Raw genomic sequence first — 27,079 nt, forward strand, 5'->3', positions numbered from 1 at the left:
TAGAGGGGGACTGAGTGGGAGGGGGTGGGTGGGCAGGCAGGGACTTCATCCCTCGGAGAGTGGGAGGTGTCTCGAACCAAGAGACAGAGTGAACATGTGCGCTTTTTGCCTGGGCAAAGGGAATAAAATAGGGACGGGAGGGCAACTTTGTCACCCAATGACCTGCCAGAGGTGGAAAGATAAAGAAGACATATTGAAGGGTGGGGATCACCAGGGGACCAAATGGTGGCTAAATTCTGTTCCAGGTCTGTGGTAAATTGCAGGTTTCTACAGACATACCCTGGAGGGCATCCTTACTGGCTGCACCACCGTCTGGTGGGGGAAGAGCTTCACAGGATTGAAATAAGCTGCAGAAAGTTATTAGTCAGCCAGCTCCATCTTGGGCACTAGCCTCCCCAGCATCCGGGAGATCATCAGTCAGCGATGCCTCAAAATGGCAGCATCCATTATTAAGGACCCTCATCACCCAGGACATTGCTACCATTAGGAAGGAGGTACAGGAGCCTGAAGGCATACACTCTTCCTCTCTTCTCAGGAACAGCTTCTTCCCCTCTGCCATCAGAGTATTGAATGGAGATTGAACCCTGAACACTACCTCTCTTTTATTCCTTCTCTTTTAATTTCATTTCTGAAAAACATATTTCCTATTGTAATTTATACTTTTTATTATTGTGCATTGCTGCCACAAAACAACAAATTTTATGATGTATGCCAGTGATAAGAAACCTGATTCTGAGTATTATGGGCCAAATGCAAGGAGGGCAGATGGGTATTATGGTTAGCATGCAGGATGTGGGTTGAAGGGCCTGTTTCTATGATGCGGGGAAGTGGTGAATGCTGTTGTGGGATACGGGGGGAGAATTTTGCCTAGTGGAACAAGGGGGATGTGGAGAGCGGGGCTTGTCACTTACCGGGGCGGTAGCCTCCCGCGGAGCGCCCGTGGACTGGGCTGGTATAGTAGGGTGTCACCCCGCCACCACTGCTCCCCTCGCTCTCGGCTGGGCTGTAGAAGGCATCGCTGTCGCCGCTGGGCAGCGCCATCTCGTCCATGTAGGGCAGCAGCGTCTCCTGCCCCGGCCCCGGCCCTGAGCTCAGCAGCGGGGCCGAGGTGCTGACGGGCGCCAGCCAGCGGTGCTGGTCCATCGCCTCCTCCATCACAGGCTGTCCCTCCGCCCTCCTCCTCGGCCGCTGCGGCGCTTGCTCCCTGCCCCTGCTGTCGGAAGGGAAGGGGGTAGTTGTCAAAGACAACGGCCAGGCCGCGAGAGAAACCACCGCGAGACATGAGCTCAGTAAACGGTGCAAGGATTATCCAAACCCCCCATGAAATAAAGGGTGTGGGGGGGGGGAATAATCACTGCCCTCCAAATAAAGAAAGGACAGATTATTCCACACCACAGCTCAGTCCGGCAATGACTAATTGTATTTATTTATTTAAAGATACAATGCAGAACAGACCCATTTGGCCACTGAAGCAACACCAGCAGCAACTCACCGACCTAATCCCAGCCTATTCACGGGACAATTTACAAAGACCAATTCACCTACTAAAGCTGTACGTCTTTGGACTGTGGGAGGAAACCAGAGCCCCCGGTGATCGCCCACATCATATGACGTGACACATAATGAATGATTATTATCATTGTAAAAATATTTTTGCTCAGCTCAAGCTGGTAAAACCTGAGTTACGGACGTAGCCAAGCACGCTCATTTCTCAATTGCTAGGAACTTTCGGACTATTATATTGGTGTTTAGTATTGTGGCTTTCTGGAGATTTACATAGATATTGCTGTGTAGTCCTAATTGTTTAACGCTATTGTGTCGTGCCTTTGGGATGGTACCAGTTGCAGATATTACTATTGGGACAATGGATACCTTGTTCATGTTCCATAGTCCTTCAATTTCCTCTTTTAATGTTAATGGTATTTTTCACTTACTGATTTCTGTAAGTAATATGTGTTTGGAATGACTATATCTATTGTAGTATTATATCCGGACACTTATTATGGATTGTTAAAGTTAAAGTCTGTCCCGAGTCTTGTGGCCCATCATGCTGGTTTCTGTGGCGCGAAGCGACTGAGAGTACGAGACTCCCCCCCCGGATAGGATGCCAGTCTATCGCGAGGTTAACCCCCAGCATTTTGCCAGTACCCATTTTCAGCTGGGTGGACTGGGGCAGTGTGTGGTTAAGTGCCTTGCTCAAAGACACAACACGCTGCCTTGGCCAAGACTCGAACCCACGACCTTCAGATCGTGAGCCCAACGCCCTAACCACTTGGCCACGCGCCACACTTCTTCTTCTATTGTTTTGCTCACCGCACCCTGTAATCTGATCTGTATGAGTGGCTTGCAAGACAAGCTTTTCACTGTATCTCCGTGCATGTGACAATTAAACCAATACCAACACTAACTGTATCTACAGGAGGTGCTGCCTTAGGAAGGGAACGTCCGTCACCGAAGACCCCACCATCCGGGCTGCGTCACCTTCTCACAGCTCCCGTCGGGCAGGACGTACAGAAGTCCCACACCACCAGCGACTTCCCTTCAGCCATTCGGTTCTTGAACCGACCAGCACAACCTTAATCACTACCTCAATACAGCAACACTGTGACCGCTTTAGTCTTTCATTTCACTTGTGCCTTTTTTTGGTAAAAAAAAATTTGACTTATTGAGATACAGCGCAGAATAGGCTCTCCCAGCCTTTCAGACTGTGTTGCCCAGCAACCCCTAATTTAACCCCAGCCTAATCACGGGACAATTTACAGCAACCAATTAATCTACTAACTGGTATGCCTTTGGACTGTGGGAGGAAATCCACACGGTCATGGGGAGAACATACAAATTCCTTACAGGCAGCGGCAGGAATTGAACCCGGGAAGTATTCTGCTAACCACTGCGCCGTCCTATAAATTATGAATTATGTATGATCTATATTTTTCTTGTGAAGGCTCTTTTCCACAGAGGTTGGGTGGGACTACAACCAGAGGTCATGGGTTAAGGGTGAAAGGTGAAGAGTTTAAGGGAGGGACTTCTTCACTCAGAGGGTCGTGAGAGTGTGGAGTGTGGAAGGGGTGCAGGCGAGCTCAGTTTCAACATTTAAGAGAAGTTTGAATAGGTACATGGATAGTAGGGTTACGGTCCCACTGCAGGTTGATGGAAGGAGGCAATATGAATAATTCAGAATGGACTAGATGGGCTGAAGGGCCTGTTTCTGTGCTCTACTTTTCTATGAGTAACGATTAAGAAGTCGAGAGCTAGAGGGCATGGAGCCATAGAGTTACACAGCATGGAAACAGGCCCTTCAGTCCATCTGATCCATGCTGACCCAGATTCCCATCTGAGCTTGTCCTATATGCCCACGCTCGGCCAATATCCCTCTAAAACTTTCCTATCAATGTACCTGCCCAAATGTCTTGTGAATGTAATTGTACCCACTTCAACCACTCCCATACTCGTTCCATATACCCACCACCATCTCTGTGGTGAGACCTTCCCCTCCAATCCCTTTTAAACTTCTCCCACCTCATCATCAACCTCTGCTCACTAGTTTCAGACTCCCCTGCCCCAGGAAAAAGACCATGACCAGCTACTTTATACACATTCATTGGCCACTTCATTAGGTACACCTGTACTGCTCAATAATGCAAATATCTAGTCAGCCAATGATGTGGCAGCAACTCAATGCATAAAAGCATGCAGACACGGTCAAGATGTTCAGTTGTTGTTCAGACCAAACTACAGAATGGGAATGAAATGTGTTAGACAATAGACAATAGGTGCAGGAGTAGGCCATTCGGCCCTTCGATCCAGCACCGCCATTCACTGTGATCATGGCTGATCATCCACAATCAGTACCCTGTTCCTGACTTATCCCCATAACCTTTGATTCCGCTATCTTTAAGATCTCTATCCATCTCTTTTTCGAAAGCATCCAGAGACTTGGCCTCCACAGCCTTCTGGGGCAGAGCATTCCATATATCCACCACTCTCTGGGTGAAAAAGTTTTTCCTCAACTCCGTTCTAAATGGCATACCCCTTATTCTTAAACTGTGGCCTCTGGTTCTGGACTCACCCATCAGCAGGAACATGCTTCCTGCCTCCAGCATGTCCAATCTCTTAATAATCTTGTATGTTTCAATAAGATCCCCTCTCAGCCTTCTAAATTCCAGAGTATACAAGCCCAGTTGCTCCAATCTTTCGACATATGACAGTCCCGTCATCCTGGGAATTAACCTTGTGAACCTTCGCTGCACTCCCTCAATAGCAAGAATGTCCTTCCTCAAATTTGGAGACCAAAACTGCACACAGTACTCCAGGTGTGGTCTCACCAGGGCCCTGTACATCTGCAGAAGGACCTCTTTGCTCTTATACTCAATTCCTCTTGTTATGAAGGCCAGTGACTTTGATCTAAGTGACTTTGACTGGGAATTGAGTGTTGGTGCCAAATGGGGTGGTTTGAGTCTCTGAGAAACTGCTGGTCTCCTGGGATATTCACACACAACAGTCTCTAGAGGTTACAGAGAATGGTGCAAAGAACAAGAAACATCCAGTGAGCACCAGGTCTGTGGGTGAAGATGCCTCGTTAAAGAGAGAGGTCAGAGGAGAATGGCCAGACTGGTTCAAGCTGACAGGAAGGCGACAGTAACTCAAATAACCACATTACAACAGTGGTGTGCGGACAAGAACATCTGAACGCACAACACATGAAACCTTGAGGAGGATGGGCTACAGCAGCAGAAGATCACGCCGGGGTCCACAACAAAGTGGCCTATGAGTGTGTGTCTGTGTGTCTCATGATTTATAAAGCCTTTGTAAGGTCACCCCAATCTCCTGCGCTCCAGGGAAACAGTCTTGGGCAACAGGGCGGGGTGGTATGACAGCACAGCGGTTAGTGCAATGCTCCAAAATGCCAGTGATCAGGGTTCGATTGCTGTCTTGTATAAGTCTCTATGTTCTCCCTGTGACTGTGTGGGTTTCCTCCGGGTGCTCTGGTTTTCTCCCACATTCCAGAGACGTACAGGTTAGGGTTGGGAAATTGAGGGCATGTTACGTTGGCACCAGCGTGGCGACACTAGTGGGCTGCCTCCAACACCATCCACGGACCTTGATGTAAACGACGTGTTTCACTGTGTGTTTTGATAGTTTGGTGTTATTTGATGTGTTCAAATAAAGTTAATCTTTCATCTTTACCCTGTCTCTTCTTGTAACTCAAGGCCTCCAAAGTTCAAACTAAATTTATTATCAGAGTACATCTATGTCACCATATACAACCCTGAGATTCATTTTCTTGCGGGCGTACTCAATAAATTCATAACCGACTTGGGCGTTAAAAAGACAACAAACTGTGCAAATACAAAAAGAAAGAAATGATAATAATAATAAATAAGCAATAAATGTGGAGAACATGAGATGAAGAGTGAGCCCTTCAGTTGTGGGAACATTTCAATGATGAAGTGAAGTTGAGTGAAGTTATCCCCTCTGGCTCAGGAGCCTGATGGTTGGGGGGTGATAACTGTTCCTGAACCTGGTGGTGTGAGTCCTGAGGCTCCTGTACCTCCTTCCCGATGGCAGCAGGGAGAAGAGAGCATGGTTTTGGTGGTGGGGGTCCCTGATGATGGATGCTGCTTTCCTGCGACAACATTTCATGTAGGTGTGCTCAATGGTGCCAGACCTGGTAACATCTCATGAAGCTTTTCCACTCTCTTTCTCAGTCAAAGACATCCTTCCCAAATACGGGTGACCAGAACTACACACAGTATGCTCAGAGTGCAGTCCCCAGTCCCATCGACAACTTGTACAGCTGTGACATGAGGTCGGTGCTCCTGTACTTAATGGTAGTGGTAAGGTCAGAAGAAGGGATGTGTACTTGCAAATGCAGGATACTGACCCCTCATTCACCATGCTCAACCCCCTCAGGTAATGATGCAGACCACAACTGAATGCAGGGAGACCAGGACAATACCGGGCTGATTGGTGACAAGTGAAATGCCACTGAACAAAGTCGTCCAACAGGAGAAATATCTTGTGAACTCCCCCCTCCTGACCTTCAGTGGGATTACCAGCAATGAATCCCCTACTGTCAGTGTCCTTGGAAATTACCATTAACCCAGAGCTGAACTCAAGTAACACATAAATACCGTGGTTACAAGCGCAGCTCAGAGGTGAGAGATCCTAAGGAAAGTGACTCACCTCCTAACTCCCAAAGTCCGTCCACTTTATACAAGGTTCACATCAGGAGTGTGATGGAACACCCTCCACTTGCCTGGGTGGAGATAGTCCATGACCTTCACATCCACCACATCACCTTTTCCCCCATTTACAAGTCAGGAGTGTGATGGAACACTCCCCACTTTCCTGGCTGAGTAGGTCCATGCATTCCACATCCGCCACATCACCATTTCCCCCATCTACAAGTCAGGAGTGTGATGGAACACTCCCCACTTTCCTGGCTGAGTAGGTCCATGCATTCCACATCCGCCACATCACCTTTTCCCCCATCTACAAGTCAGGTGTGTGATGGAACACTCCCCACTTTCCTGGCTGAGTAGGTCCATGCATTCCACATCCACCACATCACCTTTTCCTCCATCTACAAGTCGGGTGTTTGATGGAACACTCCCCACTTTCCTGGCTGAGTAGGTCTATGCATTCCACATCCACCACATCACCTTTTCCCCCATCTACAAGTCAGGTGTGTGATGGAATACTCCCCACTTTCCTGGCTGAGTAGGTCCATGCCTTCCACATCACCTTTTCCCCCATCTACAAGTCAGGTGTGTGATGGAACACTCCCCACTTTCCTGGCTAAGTTCAGCTTCAATGACTCCTAAGACAGCACCTAGGACAAAGCAGGCCACTTGATACCACCCCTTCCACAACTGTTCACAACGCACAGGAGCGGCAGTGTGCAACATCAAGACGCACTACAGCAACCCACTCAGACTCTGTAGACAGCCCTTCCAATGTCAGTGTCACTGTACACAAAATTGAAAGTTCAAAGTAAATTTATTGTCAAAGTACGTCCGTCATGTACTACCCTGAGATTCACTTTATGTATTTAGTGATACAGCACAGAACAGGCCCTTCCAACAATGTTCCCTCTAACTTGTAATGACCAGTGTGCACAAAAATCTCGCGCTGAGCGATTTTTTTGCCCAGTGACAACAACATGTGCGCACTGAATAATTTCTTCAATAAAAACAGCACAAATAAGGCAGTTCTAAAATCTGCACCAATCATTGCAAACTCCACATTGTCAACACTGTCCACATCAAAAACCAGAAAAGGAAATGTGATTGTGAAACACACTTAACATGCCAACGAGGCAGAGGATGACGACCTTTTGTACGGAGTTTAAATTCCTTTGTGCACTAGTAGCAAAAGACGAGTGCGCGTGCACACCTTGGAGGGAGCATTGCCTTCCGGTCCTTTGAGCTATGACATCCCAACAGACCAGACAGACCCTAACCTAATTATGGGACAATATACAATGACCAATTAACCTTCCCAGTATGTCTTTGGGCTGTGGGAGGAAACCAGAGCACCTGGGAAAACCCATGCATTCTACAGGGAGGATGTACAGAACAGCACCTGGATTGAACTCCGAACTCCGGTACACCCCGAATGGTGATAGCGATGCGCTAACCACCACGTCACCGTGGCACCCAGAAACCTGGTGGCATGGGACCTGAGGTTTCTGTACCTCCTGTCTGAGAAGAGATTGGGGGGTGGTCTCTAACGATAGACAGTCTGCGTCTACACAGGATAAAGGCTGTTGTCCTGTCCACACAGGGTGAGTTCCTGTTTATTCACAGTCCAGATATATTTCACCATCCTCCCATCTACATCAGAATTGAGTCATGGTGATGTCATCTGCAGAGGCCGACTGAAACCGCGCCCGGGGCACTCCGGGGGCCACGGCCGCCACAGGTCGCGCTGACTCGCCTCCCGGCTGAGCGAAGCCCAGTACTCACAGCACGCCAGCCCTGCATGGTGGGGAACTCTCACGTGCTCTTGCACCCAAGTTACCTGCCCTGTGAGCTGGCTCTCGGGCTGGGGGACATTGATGGGACAGGGTCTCTCTCACGTCAGGGTGAGGCTGTGTGGTCTGGTCCTAGCCTCTCACACTATCGGAAACATCCACTCTATCCGGGCCTTTCAATATTCTGTAGGTTTCAATGGGATCCCTCCTCATTCTTCTAAACTCCAGTGAGTACAGGCCCAGAGCCATCAAACACTCCTCACATGTTAACTCATTGCTTCCCGGAATCATTTTCTTGAACCTCCTGTGGACCCTCTCCAATGCCAACATGTTCTTAGATCAGGGGATGAAAGCTGTTCAGAACACTCCAAGTTATAAGTAACTCCAAGTTATAAGTAACTCCAAGTAACGCTTATAAGGCTTTACCAGTGCCTTATAAAGCCTCAGCATCAGATCTTTGCTCTTACATTCTAGTCTTCTCCAGATGAATGCTAACCTCGCATTTGCCTTCTGTACCACCTGCAAGATAACCTTCATCGAATCCAGCACAAGGTCTCCCAAGTCCCTTTGCACTCTGAATTCAAAAATTCTCTCCCTGTTTGGGAAATAGTCTGTGCTTTTATACCTCCTACCAAAGTGCATGACCATACATTTCCCTACTCTGTATTCCATCTGCCACTTCTTTGCCCATTCTCCTAATCTAAGTCCTTCTCTAGACTCCCTGCTTCCTCAACACTCCCTGTCACAGTCTCACTGCATGCCAGTCCTCTCCGCACAAAGGCGAACTACCCCAGGTACCCCGAATGGTGGACAATTTTGCATTTCTTGTTTGGGCTTGAAGGTGACAAGCGAAGGGAGATCAGATGGCGAAGAAACCATATGCTCACGTTCATTAGCGGAGGTGGGGGGTGTCGAAGAGTCTTAGTGCCCTGCACAGTACACTGGTGGGTCAGGTAGCGTATACAGAGGAAACCAGAAGTCAATGTGTCGGGCTTAGAACCTTCGTTCGGACTGGAGAGGAAAGGGGGCAGAAGTCTGAATGAGAATAGTTGGGGAGTTGTGGGGGAGAGGACTAGGAGTTGGTGAATACAGATGAGGGGAGGGAGGAGGACAGGAGGGTGGGGGAGCCTGACTTGCTGAGATACTCCAGCAGTGTGTCTATGTTACCCTAACCTTTCTCTCGGTACTGCCGCAGAACCCCAGGACAGGGCTGGCAGGCATTGAAGGTTCAGAGAAGGCTCACGAGAATGATCCTGGAATTAAAGTACTAATGTCCAAGGAACAATTGATAGCTCTGGGTCTGTATTCACTAGAATTCAGAAGAATATGGGGAGGGGGGGCATTTGATTGCATTGAAACCTACTGAATATTGAAAGGCCTAGACAGAGTGGTTGTGGAGAGGATGTGTCCTGTAGTGGGGGAGTCTAGGACCAGAGGGCACAGCTTCAGAATAGGACATCATTTTAGAACAGAGCTGGGGAGGAATTTCTTTGGTCAGAGGGTGGTCAATCTGTGGAATTCATTGCCACAGACAGCTATGGAGGCCGGGTATATTGAAAGCGGAGGTTGATATGTTCTTGATTAGTCAGGGTGTCAGAGGTTGTGGGAAGAGGACTGGAGAGTGGGGTTGGGGGGGGATAATAAATCAGCCATGATGGAATGGCGGAGCAGATTCCATGGCTCAAATGGCCTAATTCTGCTCCAGTGTCATATGGTCTTATGTTAGGGTGCAACGTACCAAACACTGGAGTGGCCACAGTTGGGATTTTGATAGACTCCTGTTTCCACACACTAGGGTTGCAACCTTTTAGGGATTTGGTTTATTTCTCACACGTACAGGTGGGACGGAAGTGGAATTGGAGATAGTGAGGGTAGAACATCAGGGTGTTGTGCACCGTAGAAGCAGATCATTAGGCCCTCTGCTTCTGTGATAGCCATCATGACCATCTCTAATAATCGTGCATTCATTCCATCTCCCTCTCTGCCTTGCTCATTGCTGGGAAGATTTACCAGGATGCTGCCTGGATTAGAGAGCATGTCTTATGAGGAGAGGCTGAGTGAGCTCAGGCTTTTCTCTTTGGCGTGAAGGAGGATGAGGTGACATCATCATCATGAGATGCTATGTCGTACGACGTGGGCGATCATGGTCTTTCCGTGACCATGATTGTTCTTGGGAAATTTTTCTGCCGAAGTGGTTTGCCATTGCCTTCTTCTGGGCAGTGTCTTCACAAAACAAGTGACACCGCCCCCCCCCCCCCCCCACAATCATTATCAATACCCTTCAGAGATTGTCTGCCTGGCGTCAGTGGTCACATCACCAGGACTTGTGATCTGCACTGACTGCTCATATGACCATCCACCGCCTGCATTTATGGCTTCACGTGACCCTGATCGGTGCAGGGGGGACTAAGCAGGTGCTACACCTTGCCCAAGGGTGACCTGCAGGCTAGTGGAGGGAAGGAGTGTCTTACACCTCCTTTGGTAGGGATGTATCGCCACCCCGCCACCCTAGAGGTACGCAAGATGATAAGAGGCATAGATAGAGTGGACAGCCAGTGACATTCCCCGGGGTAGAAGTGGCTAATTTAAGAGGGCATTACTTTAAAGTAACTGGAGGAAGATACAGGGTGGATGTCAGAGGTAGGGTTTTTTTATACAGAGAGTGGAGGAACTCTCCGATAGGTACAGGGATGATAGGAAAATGGAAGGCTACGTGGGAGGGAAGGGTTACATTGATCTCAGAGTAGGTGAAAATGTCAGCATAGCATTGTGGGCCAAAGGGCCTGTACTGTGCTGTACCAATCACAGGCAAAGCCCATCCCACCGTTGAGACCGTCCACAAGCGAGCAGCATCCATCATCGTGGACCCCACCATCCGGGCCACACGCTCTTCAATTGGGGAGGAGGTACAGGAGCTACACGTCCCACACCACTAGGTTCAGGAACAGTTATTACCCCACAACCATCAGGCTCCTGGACCAGCGTAGATAACTTCACTCACCTCAGCTTTGATTCCACAACCTACGGATTCATTTTCAAGGACTCTTTAAAACTCTTGTTCTCAGTATTATTTACTTATAACGTGTTTATTTATTTTATCACTCTTGCATATGCATAGTTTGTCTTTTGCACATTGGTTGTTTGTCCCTCTTTGTGTGCAGTTTTTCACTGATTCTATTGCATTTCTTTGCTCTGCTGTGAATGCTCGCAGGAATATCAATCTCAAGGGAGCATATATATGTATTTTGATAATAGGGTTACTTTGAGCTTTGTTCGATGTGCTAAAAGTTTCTTCCCAGATACCTCCTATACGCTGTTACTGCTCCTGCCTCCACCCCTCCTCCGACATTGCTACCAGGGAAAAAATTATCCCTCAGATCCCCTTAAAGGCTTCTCCCTCTCATCTGAGACCTATGCCCTCTAAGCTTTGAGCACCGCAACTATGGGAGAAGTACACTACCTCCTCTATTTATGCCTCTGATAATTTTACACACTGCTCAATGTCCAAGATGTTGGTGAGGCTGTGTTTGGAATATTGTGTTCTGTTTTGGTCATCGTGCTCGTAAGGTTGCTACTCAGCTAGCTCCATCAAAGACACCAGCCTCCCCAGCATCGAGGACATCTTCGAAAGGCAATGCCTCAAAAAGCCAGCATCTATCATTAAGGACCCCCATCACCCAGCACAAGCCCTTTTCTCATTGCTACCATCAAAGACAAGGTACAGGGACCTGAAGGCACACACTCAAAGTTTTAGTCTTTCCATGACCATAACTGCTCTTGGCAATTTTTTCTACAGAAGTACTTTGCCATCGCCTTCTTCCAGGCAGTCTCATTACAAGACGGGTGACCCCAGCTTTTATCAATACTCTTCAGGCGTCAGTGGTCGCACAACCAGGACTTGTGACATGCACCGGCTACTCATACGACCACCCACCACCTGCTCCCATGGCTTTATGTAACCCCTGATCAGGGGGCTAAGCAAGTGCTACACCTTGCCCAAACGTGACCTGGAGGGAAGGAGCGCCTGATATGTATATTTATTTATATCTTATTGTAATTTACAGTTTTTATTATGTTTCACAATGTGCTGCAAACTTCAAGACAATTGCCAGTGAGATTAAATTTGATTCCAGTTCTGAGTTTGAGCATTTCCCATGGCGCATCAGAGATTGAGAGGCGATCTTATAGAGGGCTACAAAATTCTTTCCCCTGGGATTGAGGGATCAAGAACTAGAGGGCACAGGTTTAAGGTGAGAGGGTAGACATTTCATAGGAACCTGAGGGGCAACCTCTTCACCCCAGGAATGGTCTGTATACGGACTGAGCTGCCAGAGGAGGTGGTTGAAGCAGGTGGAAGATGGGAAAGTACAGATCCTTCTAATTCAATCTAACCCAGGACCCTTTTTTATGCTATGGACCCCTACCATTAAATGAGGGGTCTGTGGGCCCCGGGCTGCGACCCCCTGATCTATTCTCTCTGTAGTACACAGCTCATAACCTCCCCCTCGTACCCCATCTGTTACTTATTTTTATACACACATTCTTTCTCTCACTCTCCTTTTTCTCCCTCTGTCCCTCTGAATATACCTCTTGCCCATCCTCTGGGTCCCCCCCCCCCGGCTTGTCTTTCTTCCCGGATCTCCTGTCCCATGATCCTCTCGTATCCCTTTTGCCTATCACCTGTCCAGCTCTTGGCTCCATCCCTCTCCCTCCTGTCTTCTCCTATCATTTTGGATCTCCCCCTCCCCCTCCAACTTTCAAATCCCTTACTCACTCTTCCTTCAGTTAGTCCTGACGAAGGGTCTCGGCCTGAAACATCGACTGTACCTCTTCCTAGAGGTGCTGCCTGGCCTGCTGCGTTCACCAGCAACTTTGATGTGTGTTGCTTGAATTTCCAGCATCTGCAGAATTCCTGTTGTTTACAGCTCATAACCTTTCACTTTTCTTTGACCCAGGTGCCTATCTTACTCACCGCCCATTATGCCGCTGGTGTTTAGAGCAGCAATGAAGGACCTCTGTCTCTGGCGGTGTTCAGGGCTTCCTTTATCATGTCAGTAGCTCCCTCTTGGGTTTCACTGCCGTCAGTCATGCAAGTCCCGGGTGCAGACTCAGGAATACCGTCGCACCCAGATGTTCCTCTTTGCTGTTTCCAGATAAATTTTGTTTGACCAGTCGGGGTTGTTAGCCCTGAACCTGGACCACTCTTAGTCTGGCCTCTACTCTTTGACCTGTTTGGCATGGGTGCCAAAGCACGAAGCCCTGACTCCAGCCAACATAGCTCTCCGTGTCATTGAGGCAAACAAGCCTCTAAACCACTTCTCTTGGAGGTGTGCGTATCCAAGAATGTCTTAAATGCCCCTTAACATACATATCTGCCTCTCCCACCACCCCTGGCAGTGAATTCCATGCACTTACCACTCTCTGTGTAAAAACCCTACCTCTACCATCCCCCTCTAAACTTTCCTCCAGTCAGTTTAGAAGTATGTCCTCTCCTATTAGCCATTGCTGATGTGGGAAAAAGCCTGTCCACTCTTTCTATACCTCTTACCGTTGTCGTTAGAATCAGAATCAGGTGTAATATCACTGACATATTCGTTACAATGCAAAAATTAATGCAATTTACAACAAGATACAAAACCAGAAAAAAAGTAGTGCAACAAGAGATGATGAGGTGAGGTAGGACTGTTCAGAAGTCTGATGTTGGAGGGGAAGAAGCTGATCCTGAAATATTGAGTGTGTGTCTTCAGGCTCCTGTACTTCCTCCTTCTTCTACGCCTCTCATCCTCCTCCATTCTAGCTCACTCAACCTATCCTCATACGGCAAGCTTTCTAATCCAGGCAGCATCCTGGTAAATCTCATTAGCAACATTTAAAAGGTATTTGGGCAGGTACGTGGATTGGAAAAGATCTAGAGCCGGGGTTCCCAACCTCTTCTTAATGCCATGGAGCCTTACCATTAACCGAGGGGACCACAGACCCCCGGGTTGGGAACCCCTGACTTAGAGAGATACAGGTCAAACGTGAGCAAAAGGGACTGGCTCAGATGGGAATCTGGTTCAAAGTTCAAAGTAAATTTATTATCAAGGTATGTACAAGTCACTCCTTGTGGGCACGTGGCCAAGTGGTTAAGGCATTGGACTAGCTACCTGAAGGTCGTGAGTTCGAGCCCCAGCTGAGGTAACGTGTTGTGTTCTTGAGCAAGGCACTTAATCACACATTGCTCTGCAACGACACTGGTATGGGTCCTAATGCCCTTCCCTTGGACAACATCGGTGTCGTGGAGAGGGGAGACTTGCAGCATGGGCAACTGCTGGTCTTCCATACAACCTTGCCCAGGCCTGTGCCCTGGAGAGTGAAGACTCGCAAGACAACCCTGAGATTCATTTTCTTGTGGGCATTCACAGTAGAAGTAGAAATACGACAGAATCAATGAAAAACTACACAGAGGCATGCAAACAACCAATGTGCAAAAGACCACAAACTGAAAAAAAAATATATATAATAGTTAAATTATAAAAGTAGTGCAAAAAAGCAGTGAGGTAGTGTTCGTGGGTTCAATGTCCTTTCAGAAGTATAATGGCAGAGGGGAAGAAGGATTCCTGAATCGTTGAGTGTGTGTTCTCCTCCCTGATGCAATGAGAAGAGGGCATGTCCTGGGTGATGGGAGTCCTTAATGATTAATGCTGCCTTTTTGTGACGCTGATGTTCTGGATACTATGGAGGCTAGTGCCCATGATGGAGCTGACTGAGTTTACAACTCTCAGCAGCTTACTTCGAGCCTGTGCAGTCCAGTTCGGCACCCTCCCAATACCAGACGGTGATGCAGCCAGTCAGAATGCTCTCCACACAGTAATCTGTAGAAAGCTGTGAGTGTCTTTGGTGACGTACCAAATCTCCTCAAACTCCTGATGAAACACAGCCTCTGTCGTGCCTTCTTTGTAACTGCATTGATACGTCAGCATCATAGCATTATGCTAACTGCTACGCTACCCACCGCCTGTATGATCCATGTCCTTACATTCCCTGAATATACATGTCTATCTAACAGCTTTTTAAATGACACTGTTGTATCTGTTCCACTCTCTCCCCGGCAGCCCGTTCCAGACACCTATTGCTCTCTGTGTAAAAAGAACCTTGTCCCTGCACATCTCCTTTAAACTTAAAACCTCTCACCTCTTACGTGTGTCCTCTCGCACTTAACAGCTCCAGCTTGAGAAAAGGATTCGGACTGTCTGAATTGATGCTTCTTGTTATTTTATGAACTTCAGGTCTCCCCCAGCCTCCGATATTCCAGAGAAAACAATCAAGACTGTCCAACCTCTCCTTAGAGCTCATACCCTCTAATCCAGGCAGCATCCTGGTGACTGTGCCAGCACTGGAGAGGGTCTGGGGAAGTTCATGAGAATGATCCCGGGAATGAATGGGTTAATACGAGCAAAACACACACACACACACACACACACACACACACACACACACACACACAAAAATTGCTGGTGAACGCAGCAGGCCAGGCAGCATCTACAGGAAGAGGTACATTCAACGTTTTGGGCCGATACCCTTCGTCAGCACATTTGTCGAGGAGCATTTGATGGCTTTGGACCTGTACTCAGTGTTTAGAAGAATGAAGGTGGTTCTCATTGAAATCTATCAAATATTGAAAGGCTATAGGGTGGATGTGGAGGGAATGTTTCCTATACTGTGGGAGTCTAGGACCAGCAGGCACAGCCTCAGAATAGGACTTCTCTTTAGAACAGAGATGAGGAGGAATTTCTTTAGCCAGAGAGTGGTGAATCTGCGGAATTCATTGCCACAGATGGCTGTGGAGGCCAACTCATGGGTATATTGAAAGCGGAGGTTGATAGGTTCTTGGTTAGTAAGGGTGTCAAAGGTTATGGGGAAAAGGCAGGAGAGTGGAATTGACAGAATGGCGGAGCAGACTCGATGAACCAAAACTCCTAATTCTTCTCTGCCCTCTCCAAAGCCTGCACATCATATCTCTAATGGGGCAATGAGAAGGGCTCGCAATACTCCAAGTGTGGTCCAATCAGATGCTTACAAAGGTTTAACATGACCTCTGCACCCTGACCAATGAGGGCAAGTGTGCCCTATGACTTCTTTACCACTGTCTACTTGTACAGTTACTTTCAGGGAGCTGTGAACCTGGATCCCAAAATCCCTCTGCACATCAATGCCATGAACAGTGTCTGTATATTTGACCTCTCAAAGTGCAATACCTCATACTTCCTGGATTAAACTCCAACCACAGGGGGATGCTGCAGCCAACACACATACACGCTCTCACTCATCAACACACCCACCCAACTCACACATAGACACAAACACTCGCACACACAGAGACACACACCTCTCACACACACAAACAACTCATACATGCAGACACACACACAACTCACTCATACACACACACACCCACTTCACACACAGACACACACACGCAGACATTTCACACACAAACAACTCTCACATGCGAAGACACAGACACTAAAACACACACAAACAACTCACACTCAGACACTCACACAGTTATATATATGTACTTACACACACACAGACATACACATAGAAACTCAGACATAAAAACAGACACACACACACACACACACACACAATAAGCTTCCACCCACAGAACAGTGGTAACAAGCAGGCTGAGAGGTAGTGACTGAAGTCAGGGCCAACTTCCCTTCTGGTGGCAAAGATACAGCAAACGAGAAGTCTCCCATGTGGTGAAGTTCAGCATCTTACTGGAGAACACTGGATAAGTTTCAAGCATCTGAAACGGAACCACCTGAACCCCAGCGAAACCAGAGAAAACTCATACAATCACGTACACAATAGCTTTCACCTCGTACCAGGTTTTCAGACAAAGAAATGCTTAGGGTATTCCTGCAGTGGACATTTGAGAGCCATTTGGGACAGCTTAGTCAAAAGAATGAGGTTTAAAAAGTGCAGAAAAATGGAGAGAGTTCCAGTGATCAGGAACCAGCCACCCATGGTGATTAAACCAAATGAAGAGGTGACTGAGAGATGGGAATTGGAGATCTTGGAAGGTTATAAGGTTTGTCACACACTCCCAGGGTCAGACACAGAGTGAAACTCCTTCAACACTGTCCCATCACACACTCCTGGGGTCGGACACAGAGTGAAGCTCCCTCCACGCAGTCCCATGGTCAGACACAGAGCTCCCACTACACAAGGGGCTTCATGGTATTAAAAAAGCTTGGGAACCCCTGCTCCACCCCGTCCCATCACACACTCCCGGGGTCAGACAGAGAGAGAAGTTCCCTCTACCCCGTCCCATCACACACTCCCGGGGTCAGACAGAGAGAGAAGTTCCCTCTACCCCGTCCCATCACACACTCCCGGGGTCAGACAGAGAGAGAAGTTCCCTCTACCCCGTCCCATCACACACTCCCAGGGTCAGACAGAGAGAGAAGTTCCCTCTACCCCGTCCCATCACACACTCCCGGGGTCAGACAGAGAGAGAAGTTCCCTCTATCCCGTCCCATCACACACTCCTGGGGTCAGACAGAGAGGGAAGCTCCCACTACACGGACTGTCTCAAGAAGCAAGTGAGCTTTGCCAGGTCTGGCACATCGATATTTATCTGTCTGGCCACCTCCCCGAAGCCTGTGAACAGGCTGTTGTTCTCCAAGAGCGCACTGTATGTTGAAAGGTTGCCTCACTTCCTGCAGCACAGGGTGACCATACTCCCCGCTGACTGGTAACACAAAACATAGAACAGTACAGCATAGTACAGGACCTTCAGCCCATAACGTTGTGCCAACCCTTTAACCTAACTGAAGATCTATATAACCCTTCCCTCCTACATAGCCCTCCATTTGTCTATCATCCATATGCCTATCTAAGAGTCTCTTAGATGTCCCTGATGTCCCTGATGTCCCTGCCTCTACCACCAGCCCCGGCAGGGTGTTCCACACACCCACCACTCTCTGTGCAAAATAAAACATCCCCCTGTACTTTACTCCACTCACCTCAAAATTACAACAAGCCTCTAAGGGGACCACAACCTTGTTGTAGGGTCTGGAACCTCAATGACCTGAAGAGCTCCGTTGGCTGGAGTCAGGGCTTTATGCTTTGGCTCTTGGTAGGATCACCCACGCCAAACAGGACAATGGATAGAGGCCAGACTATGACTGGTCCACTGGTCCTCCAGGTTCAGGGGTTCAGCTCAGGGCCAACAACCCTGACGAGTCAAACAAAACTGTTACAGAAACAGCAATGAAGAATCCTCCTACATCTGGGTGCGACGGTATTCCTGAGTCTCCACCCGGGACTTACATGACTGACGGTAGTGAAAACTGAGAGGGAGCTACTGACACGATGAAGGAAGCCTTGAACACCACCAGAGATGAAGGACCCTCATTGCTGCCCTAAATGCCAGTGGCATAATGGGCAGTAGGTAATTATTAGCCATTTCCATCCTAGGGAAAATCTTGCTGGCTGGCCACACAATCTATGTCTCTTATCATTATGTTAATCTTTACCAAGTCACCTCTTAGCCTCCATTGCTCCAAAGAGAAAAGCCCTAGCTCACTTAACCTATCCTCATAAGACATGGGATTAGCATCCTGGAAGATCTCCTCTGCACCCTCTCTCGGGCTTCCTCACCCTTCCTATGATGAGTTGACCAGAACGGAACACAATAGTCCAAGTGTGGTCTAACAGAGTTTTATAGAGCTGCAACATTACCTTGCGGCTCTCGAACTGAATCCCCAGACCAGTGAAGGCCAACACGCCATACACCTCCTTAACCAACCTATCAACTCGAGCAGCAGCTTTGAGGGATCCATGAACGTGGACCCCAAGATCCCTCTGTTCCTCCATGCTGCTAAGAATGCTGCCATTAACCCTGTACTCTGCCCTCATGTTACTGTGTCTGTCGCCTGTTTGCCCTGTGGCTCACTGAAAGCTCTTGACGTTTCCTTGGAATGCAGGGGTAAGACAGGACACAGGACTCTTGAACCCTATAGTGAGGTGGGGTACGAGGCTGAGCAAGTGGGCATCCTGAGTTTGGACTGTGCCACTGACTTGCTGCGTATGACTAGTAAAACCCTTGCCCTGTCTCTGCCACCTCTCTATCACTCTCATTCTCTCCCTCTGTTTCATCCTCTCCCTCTCACACATTCTCTGTACCTATATCTCTATCTCTCTCTCCCCTATTCTCTCTTTCACTCTCTTTTTCTCTTTCACTGTCATGTGCACGCTCTCATTCTCCCTCACTCACTCTCTCCTCTCTCTCCCTCCCTCTTCTCCTGCTCACTGTTGTCTGAATCCCCCCCCCCCACTAACAGCCCTACCCCTGTTTCCAAAGTCCTGAGGGCGCCATTTCCTAAGGAATTCCTTGGCCCACCCCACCTCTGCCCTATCTCACTTCCTCCAGGATCTGGGACTCTCTCCAGTTCTGAGCTCTTGCTCATTTCTGTATGTCACAACACCCTGAGTCATGGCCACGTGGGCCACCTCTCTGAGCTCTGCATCTCCCTCCACCCTCTTTCTCTCTCTCTCTACCCTCTGTTGAAACCTTCTTAAAAACCAAGGATCTAGGGACGGCATGGCAGGGTAGTGGACATTGATGATACCTCATGGCTCCAGAGACTTGGGTTCAATCTCAGTCCCTGACGCCGTCTATGTGGTGTTTGCACCCTCTCCCTGGGACCAGTTGTGTTTCCCCTGGGTGCTTCAGTTCCCACCTTCCAAAGACCTGCTGGTGAAATGGCCACTCTACATTGCCCCTCAGATTAGGTGACTAGGAGGAGGATTCAATGTGGGGGGGTGGTAATATGTGTGAGGAACATAGGACCAAAAGACACAGAAGCAGAACTATGCCATTCAGCCCATTCAATCCATTCTATCATTGACCCATTTTTCTCCAACCCATTCCGCTTAAACCCCAGACCAATGAGTCTGCACTCTAACTATGGGACATAGGAGCAGAATTAGGCCATTCCATCATGGCTAATTTACTATCCCTCTCAACCCCGTTCTCCTGCCTTCTCCCCAATTTGACGCCCTGACTAATCAGGAACCTATCAACCTCCTATTTAAATATACCCAATGACTTGGCCTCCGGAGTGACTGTTGCAATCAATTCCATAGATTCACCACCTTCTAGTGAAAGAAATCGCTCCTCATCTGTGTTCTGACGGGACAGCCTTCTACTCTGAGGCTGTGTCCTCTGCTCCTGGACTCCCCCACAATAGGAGACATTCTCCCAACGTCCACTCTATCCAGGCCTTTCAATATTTGGTAGGTTTCAGTGAGATCTTCCCTCACTCTTCTAAACTCCAGAGCAGAGGGGACGGAACCAGTGGCTTTCTTTAGCAGAGTCACATAAACACACAGCACAGAGACAGTCCCTTCAGCCCATCTTCCCCATGCTGACCATAGCGTTCATCCACACAGAACACAGAGTCAAACAGCATGGAAGAAAGGCCCTTTGGCCCAACTGGTCCATGCCGACTGTGTTGGCCCACAAGCAAGCCTCACCTGGCTGCGTTTGGCCCATAGCCTCTGAACTCTGCTCTCTGTGTACTTAGCTAGACGGCTTTTAAAGAGCCCGTCTCAACCACTATTCCTGGCAGTTCAGGTTCAGGTTAATTGTCTTTCAGCTGTACACACCTATAGAGCTAAACAAAACAATGTTCTTCAGGGACCAAGGTGAAAACCACAGTACAAATTTCACATACAGCACAAAGTAATATTAACACAATATTACCAGACAATAGACTATTAAAACACAGATATAAAGCGCACAAATGAAATCCAGCCATTCTTCAGGAAATCCTACAAAAGGCAGTGGATTCAGCCCAGTCCATCACAGGTGAAGCCCTCCCAAACACTGAGCATATCTACAGAAAACACTGCCATAGGAAAGCAGCATCCATCATCAGAGATCCCCACCACCCAGGACACGCTCTTGTCTCGCTGCTGCCATCAGGTAGAAGGTACAAGAGCCTCAGGACTCACACCAATAGTTACCACCCCTCTAACATCAGGCTCTTGAACAAAAGGGGATAATTACACTCGCTTGCCCCGTCATTGAGATGTTCCCACAACCAATGATCACACTTTAAGGACTCTTTATCTCATTATCTCATGTTCTCGTTATTTATTGCTATTTATTTATATTTGCATTTGCACAGTTTGCTGTCTTCTGCACTCTGGTTAATCTTTCATTGAACCTGTTATAGTTACTATTTTATACATTTGCTGAGTATGCCCGCAGGAAAATGAATCTCAGGGTTGTATGTACTCTGATAATAAAATTTACTTTGAACTCGAGCTTCTGCAATGGCCCTGATGGCTTGTTTCTTTGCCAAAGAGAGAGTAGGTTCTGCACAACGAGCAGCGAGCAAATGCACCCCTACATCCCACCTCTATAGGTCACACTGTGCCCTCCACACCTGTGTCTGGCACTGCTCTACCAGCTTCTGGTTTTTGACTTTCTTATGCTCCAACGCCTCCTCAATCCGGTCTTCCTAAGGAACTGCCAGTTCTACCACAACCACCTGCTTCAATCAGGTCACCCCTCAATTGACAATTTCCATGGAAAAAGTCTTAATCTATGCAACCTCTCCGTGTAACTCAGGTCCCCACCTTTGTAAATCTTCCCTGCACTCTTTCCAGTTTAATAACTTCTTTCCTCTAACAGGATGACCAAAACTGTGCCAACATCCCAAGTACAACTTGGGACACATTAGGCCTGTAATCTTTTGAACGTTCCCCGTCCAAGTATCTCTCTGAGAAACCTTTGATATCTGCCTCCACCACCTCTTCCAGCAGCTCGATCCAAATATTCACCACCTGCAAGAGCTGGGAGTTAACATTGCAGCTCTATAGAACCCTGGTCAAACCACTCTTGGAGCATTGTGTTCAGTTCTGGTCGCCTCACTTCACTGGAATTCAGAAGAATGAGAGAAGATCTTGCAAAAACATATAAAATTATGAACGGGCTAAATAAAATAGAGGCAGGGAAGTTGTTTCCACTGGTAGGTGAGACGAGAATTAGGGACATAACCTCAAGATCCAGGGGTGTAGATTTAGGATGGAGATGAGGAGGAACTGCTTTTCCCAGAGAGTGGTGAATCAGTGGAATTCTCTGCCCAATGAAGCAGTGGAAGCTACCTCAGTAAATATATTTAAAACAAGGTTGGATATATTTTTGCATAATGGGGGAATTAAGGGTTACGGGGAAAAGGCAGGTAGGTAGGTGGAGACGAATCCATGGCCAAATCAGCCATGACATTATTGAATGGCAGAGCAAGGCTCAACAGGCCAGATGGCCGATTCCTGCTCCTATTCTTATGTTCTCATTACAGGAAGGATGGGAAAGCTTTAGAGAGGATGCAGAGGAGATTTACCAGGATGCGGCCTGAAATAGTGAGCCTGTCTTATGAGCATAGGGCTCTCTGGAGCAAAGGAGAATGAGAGGAGACTTAAAAGAGATGCACAAGAAGCACAGATAGTGGACAGCCAGTGCCATTTTCCCAGGGTGGCAATGTCTAATACCAGTGGACATCCTTTCAGGTGATTGGAAGAATGTCTAGTGCGGAGATGTCCGAGGTAGGTGATTATACAGAGACTGGGGAGCATAGAATGCCCTGCCAGAGGTGTTGATAGAGGCAGAGATATAGGAGCTTTTAAGAAACTCTTAGACACATGAATGAAAGAAAAAGGGAGGGCTATGGTTTATGTAGGAGGGAAGGGTTAGATTACTTTTGGAGTAGGTTAAAAGGTCAGCACGACATTGTGGGTCGTAGGGCCTGTATTGTTCAAAAGTTCAAAGTGCGTTTATGATCAATGTATAAATTATGCAACCATGGTATTTGTCTCCTTACAGGCAGCCACAAAACAAGAAACCCGAAAGACCGCAATTTTAAAAAACTGACCAATGCCCAATGCACAGAGAGAGAAAAAACACAAATTGTGCAAACAGTAAAGGCTAGTAACAGCATTCAGGACTGAAGTGAGTCCACAGACCCGGAGCCCGGAACGCCAGAGCAGACCTGGAGCCTCAGCCTCAGTTCATCACACCGCGGGGCAAACCGCCACGAAGCCCAGAACAGGACACAGTTCCACCTCAGCACCACGGAGAGCAGAGAAAATGTGGGGCAGCAAGCAGAACTGGCTTGACCCCCGCCTCTGGTTCCGACGCCCTGCCTTTTCAATCCGTCTGGCCCAACGTACTAAACACTATGTAGGGGGAAAAAACTACCTACAAATCTCCCCTCAATCTCTCACTCTAACCACGTGACCTCTAGAATTAGACACACTGCCCAGAGGAAAATGGCCCTATCTACGCCCCAGCAAAATTTCATACACCTCTCTGACTACACATCTTGCTGTCTCGGTAAAGCAGCCAGCATAATCGACGGCCCTACACACCCCAGACATTCTCTCTTCTCCCATCTGCCACCGAACCTGAAAGTGCGTGCCTTCAGGCTCAAGAACAGCATCTACCCGGCTGTTATCAGACGCGTGAACAGACCTCCTTATGATAAAATGGGACTCTCAGCCTCACAACCTATCTCGTTATGATCTTGCACTTTATCGTTTACCTGCTCTGGACTTTCTCTGCAGGTGTTACACATTATTCTGCACTGCCACCGTTTTACCTTGTTCTACCTCAATGATATGATCTGTCTGAACTGTGTGAAAGGTACATTTTTCATCGCATCTCAGGACATGTCACAGCAATAAACAAGTACCTGTACCAATTGTTCCTGAACCTCCCACTTCCTCAGCAAATAACCACCACTCTCCATGTGAAACACATGCCCCTCATGCCTCTTATGTCTCACTGTAAACCTGCGCTCTCCAATGAGAGACTCACCTATCCCTATTCAGAAGACACAGCTGCAGAATTGGGCCATCCAGTCTGCTCCGTCATTCGACCATGGCTGACTTATTATCCCTCTCAACATCATTCACCTACCTTCTCCCCTTCTGCCCTGACTAATCAACAACTACCACCATTTACTTTAAATACGCTCAATGACTTGGCCTCCACAGCCACCTGTGGCAATGAATTCCACAAAATCACCACAAAATCCTCATCGCTGTTCCAAAAGGACAGCCCTCTATTCTGAGGTATCTTGTCCGGTACCACTCTCCCCCTCACTTTCCCATCTTCCTCACTCTCCAACTCACTCTCCTCCCGCACTTTTCCATCTTCCACTCACTCACCTCCATCACTTTCCCATCTTCCACTCACTCTCCTCCCTCACTTTCCCATCTTCCACTCACTCTCCTCCCTCACTTTCCCATCTTCCACTCACTCTCCCCGTCACTTTCCCATCTTCCCCACTCTCCAACTCACTCTCCTCCCGCACTTTCCCATCTTCCACTCACTCACCTCCCTCACTTTCCCATCTTCCACTCACTCTCCCCCTCACTTTCCCATCTTCCTCACTCTCCAACTCACTCTCCTCGATCACTTTCCCATCTTCCACTCACTCACCTCCCTCACTTTCCCATCTTCCACTCACTCTCCTCGCTCACTTTCCCATCTTCCCCACTCTCCTCCTTCACTTTCCCATCTTCCACTCACACTCCTCCCTCACTTTCCCATCTTCCACTCACTCACCTCCCTCACTTTCCCATCTTCCACTCACTCACCTCCCTCACTTTCCCATTTTCCACTCACTCTCCACCCTCACTTTCCCCATCTTCCACTCACTCTCCTCCCTCACTTTCCCATCTTCCACTCACTCTTCTCCCTCACTTTCCCATCTTCCACTCACTCTCCTCCCTCACCTTACCATCTTCCACTCACTCTCCACCCTCAGTTTCCCATCTTTCACTCACTCACCTCCCTCACTTTCCCATCTTCCACTCACTCACCTCCCTCACTTTCCCATCTTCCTCACTCTCCAACTCACTCTCCTCGATCACTTTCCCATCTTCCACTCACTCACCTCCTTCACTTTCCCATCTTCCACTCACTCTCCTCGCTCACTTTCCCATCTTCCCCACTCTCCTCCTTCACTTTCCCATCTTCCACTCACTCTCCTCCCTCACTTTCCCATCTTCCACTCACTCTCCTCTCTCTTTCCCATCTTCCACTCACTCTCCACCCTCACTTTCCCCATCTTCCACTCACTCTCCTCCCTCACTTTCCCATCTTCCACTCACTCTCCACCCTCACTTTCCCATCTTCCGCTCACTCTTCTCCCTCACTTTCCCATCTTCCACTCACTCTCCTCCCTCACCTTCCCATCTTCCACTCACTCTCCACCCTCACTTTCCTATCTTCCACTCACTCTCCACCCTCACTTTCCCATCTTCCACTCACTCTCCACCCTCACTTTCCCCATCTTCCACTCACTCTCCTCCCTCACTTTCCCATCTTCCACTCACTCTCCCCCTCACTTTCCCATCTTCCTCACTCTCCAACTCAATCTCCTCGATCACTTTCCCATCTTCCACTCACTCACCTCCTTCACTTTCCCATCTTCCACTCACTCTCCTCGCTCACTTTCCCATCTTCCCCACTCTCCTCCTTCACTTTCCCATCTTCCACTCACTCTCCTCCCTCACTTTCCCATCTTCCACTCACTCTCCTCTCTCACTTTCCCAGCTTCCACTCACTCTCCTCCCTCACTTTCCCCATCTTCCACACACTCTCCTCCCTCACTTTCCCATCTTCCACTCACTCACCTCCCTCACTTTCCCATCTTCCACTCACTCTCCACCCTCACTTTCCCCATCTTCCACTCACTCTCCTCCCTCACTTTCCCATCTTCCACTCACTCTTCTCCCTCACTTTCCCATCTTCCACTCACTCTCCTCCCTCACCTTACCATCTTCCACTCACTCTCCACCCTCACTTTCCCATCTTCCACTCACTCACCTCCCTCACTTTCCCATCTTCCACTCACTCACCTCCTTCACTTTCCCATCTTCCACTCACTCTCCTCGCTCACTTTCCCATCTTACCCACTCTCCTCCTTCACTTTCCCATCTTCCACTCACTCTCCTCCCTCACTTTCCCATCTTCCACCCACTCTCCTCCCTCAGTTTCCCATCTTCCACTCACTCTCCACCCTCACTTTCCCCATCTTCCACTCACTCTCCTCCCTCACTTTCCCATCTTCCACTCACTCTTCACCCTCACTTTCCCATCTACCACTCACTCTTCTCCCTCACTTTCCCATCTTCCACTCACTCTCCTCCCTCACCTTCCCATCTTCCATTCACTCTCCACCCTCACTTTCCCATCTTCCACTCACTCTCCTCCCTCACTTTCCCATCTTCCACTCACTCTTCTCCCTCACCTTCCCATCTTCCACTCACTCTCCTCCTCAATTTCCCATTTTCCACTCACTCACCTCCCTCACTTTCCCCATCTTCCACTCACTCTCCTCCCTCACTTTTCCATCTTCCACTCACTCACCTCCTCACTTTCCTATCTTCCACTCACTCACCTCCCTCACTTTCCCATCTTCCACTCACTCTCCTCCCACTTTCCCATTTTCCACTCACTCTCCTCCTCACTATCCCCATCTTCCACTCACTCTCCTCCTCACTTTTCCATCTTCCTCACTCTCCTTATTCACTTTCCCATCTTCCACTAACTCTCCACCCTCACTTTCGCATCCTCCACACACTCTCCTCCCTCACTTCCCATCTTCTACACACTGTCCACCCTCACTTTCCCATCTTCCACTCACTCTCCTCCCTCACTTTCCCATCTTCCACTCACTGTTCTCCCTCACCTTCCCATCTACCACTCACTCTCCTCCTCACTTTCCCATTTTCCACTCACTCACCTCCCTCACTTTCCCCATCTTCCACTCACTCTCCTCCCTCACCTTACCATCTTCCACTCACTCTCCACCCTCAGTTTCCCATCTTTCACTCACTCACCTCCCTCACTTTCACATCTTCCACTCACTCACCTCCCTCACTTTCCCATCTTCCTCACTCTCCAACTCACTCTCCTCGATCACTTTCCCATCTTCCACTCACTCACCTCCTTCACTTTCCCATCTTCCACTCACTCTCCTCGCTCACTTTCCCATCTTCCCCACTCTGCTCCTTCACTTTCCCATCTTC

At 48.5% G+C, this 27,079-nt stretch overlaps 1 protein-coding gene across 2 annotated transcripts in view; it reads right to left on the reverse strand.

Moving 5' to 3' along the window:
• Positions 1-27,079, reverse strand: part of LOC134338849 (GATA-binding factor 2-like) — a 179,739-nt gene that overhangs the window by 15,704 nt on the left and 136,956 nt on the right. The window contains exon 2 of one of the 2 annotated variants that reach the window (XM_063034993.1): positions 912-1,210. In XM_063034993.1, the coding sequence (XP_062891063.1) occupies positions 912-1,155 (244 nt within the window). In that variant the 5' untranslated portion in view covers positions 1,156-1,210. Of the gene's footprint in view, positions 1-911; positions 1,214-27,079 lie in introns of both variants that reach the window. The other variant, XM_063034992.1, reaches the window with a different exon arrangement.

Source organism: Mobula hypostoma, chromosome 28, assembly GCF_963921235.1.
Source record: "Mobula hypostoma chromosome 28, sMobHyp1.1, whole genome shotgun sequence".
In the NCBI taxonomy this organism is placed as follows: domain Eukaryota; kingdom Metazoa; phylum Chordata; class Chondrichthyes; order Myliobatiformes; family Myliobatidae; genus Mobula; species Mobula hypostoma.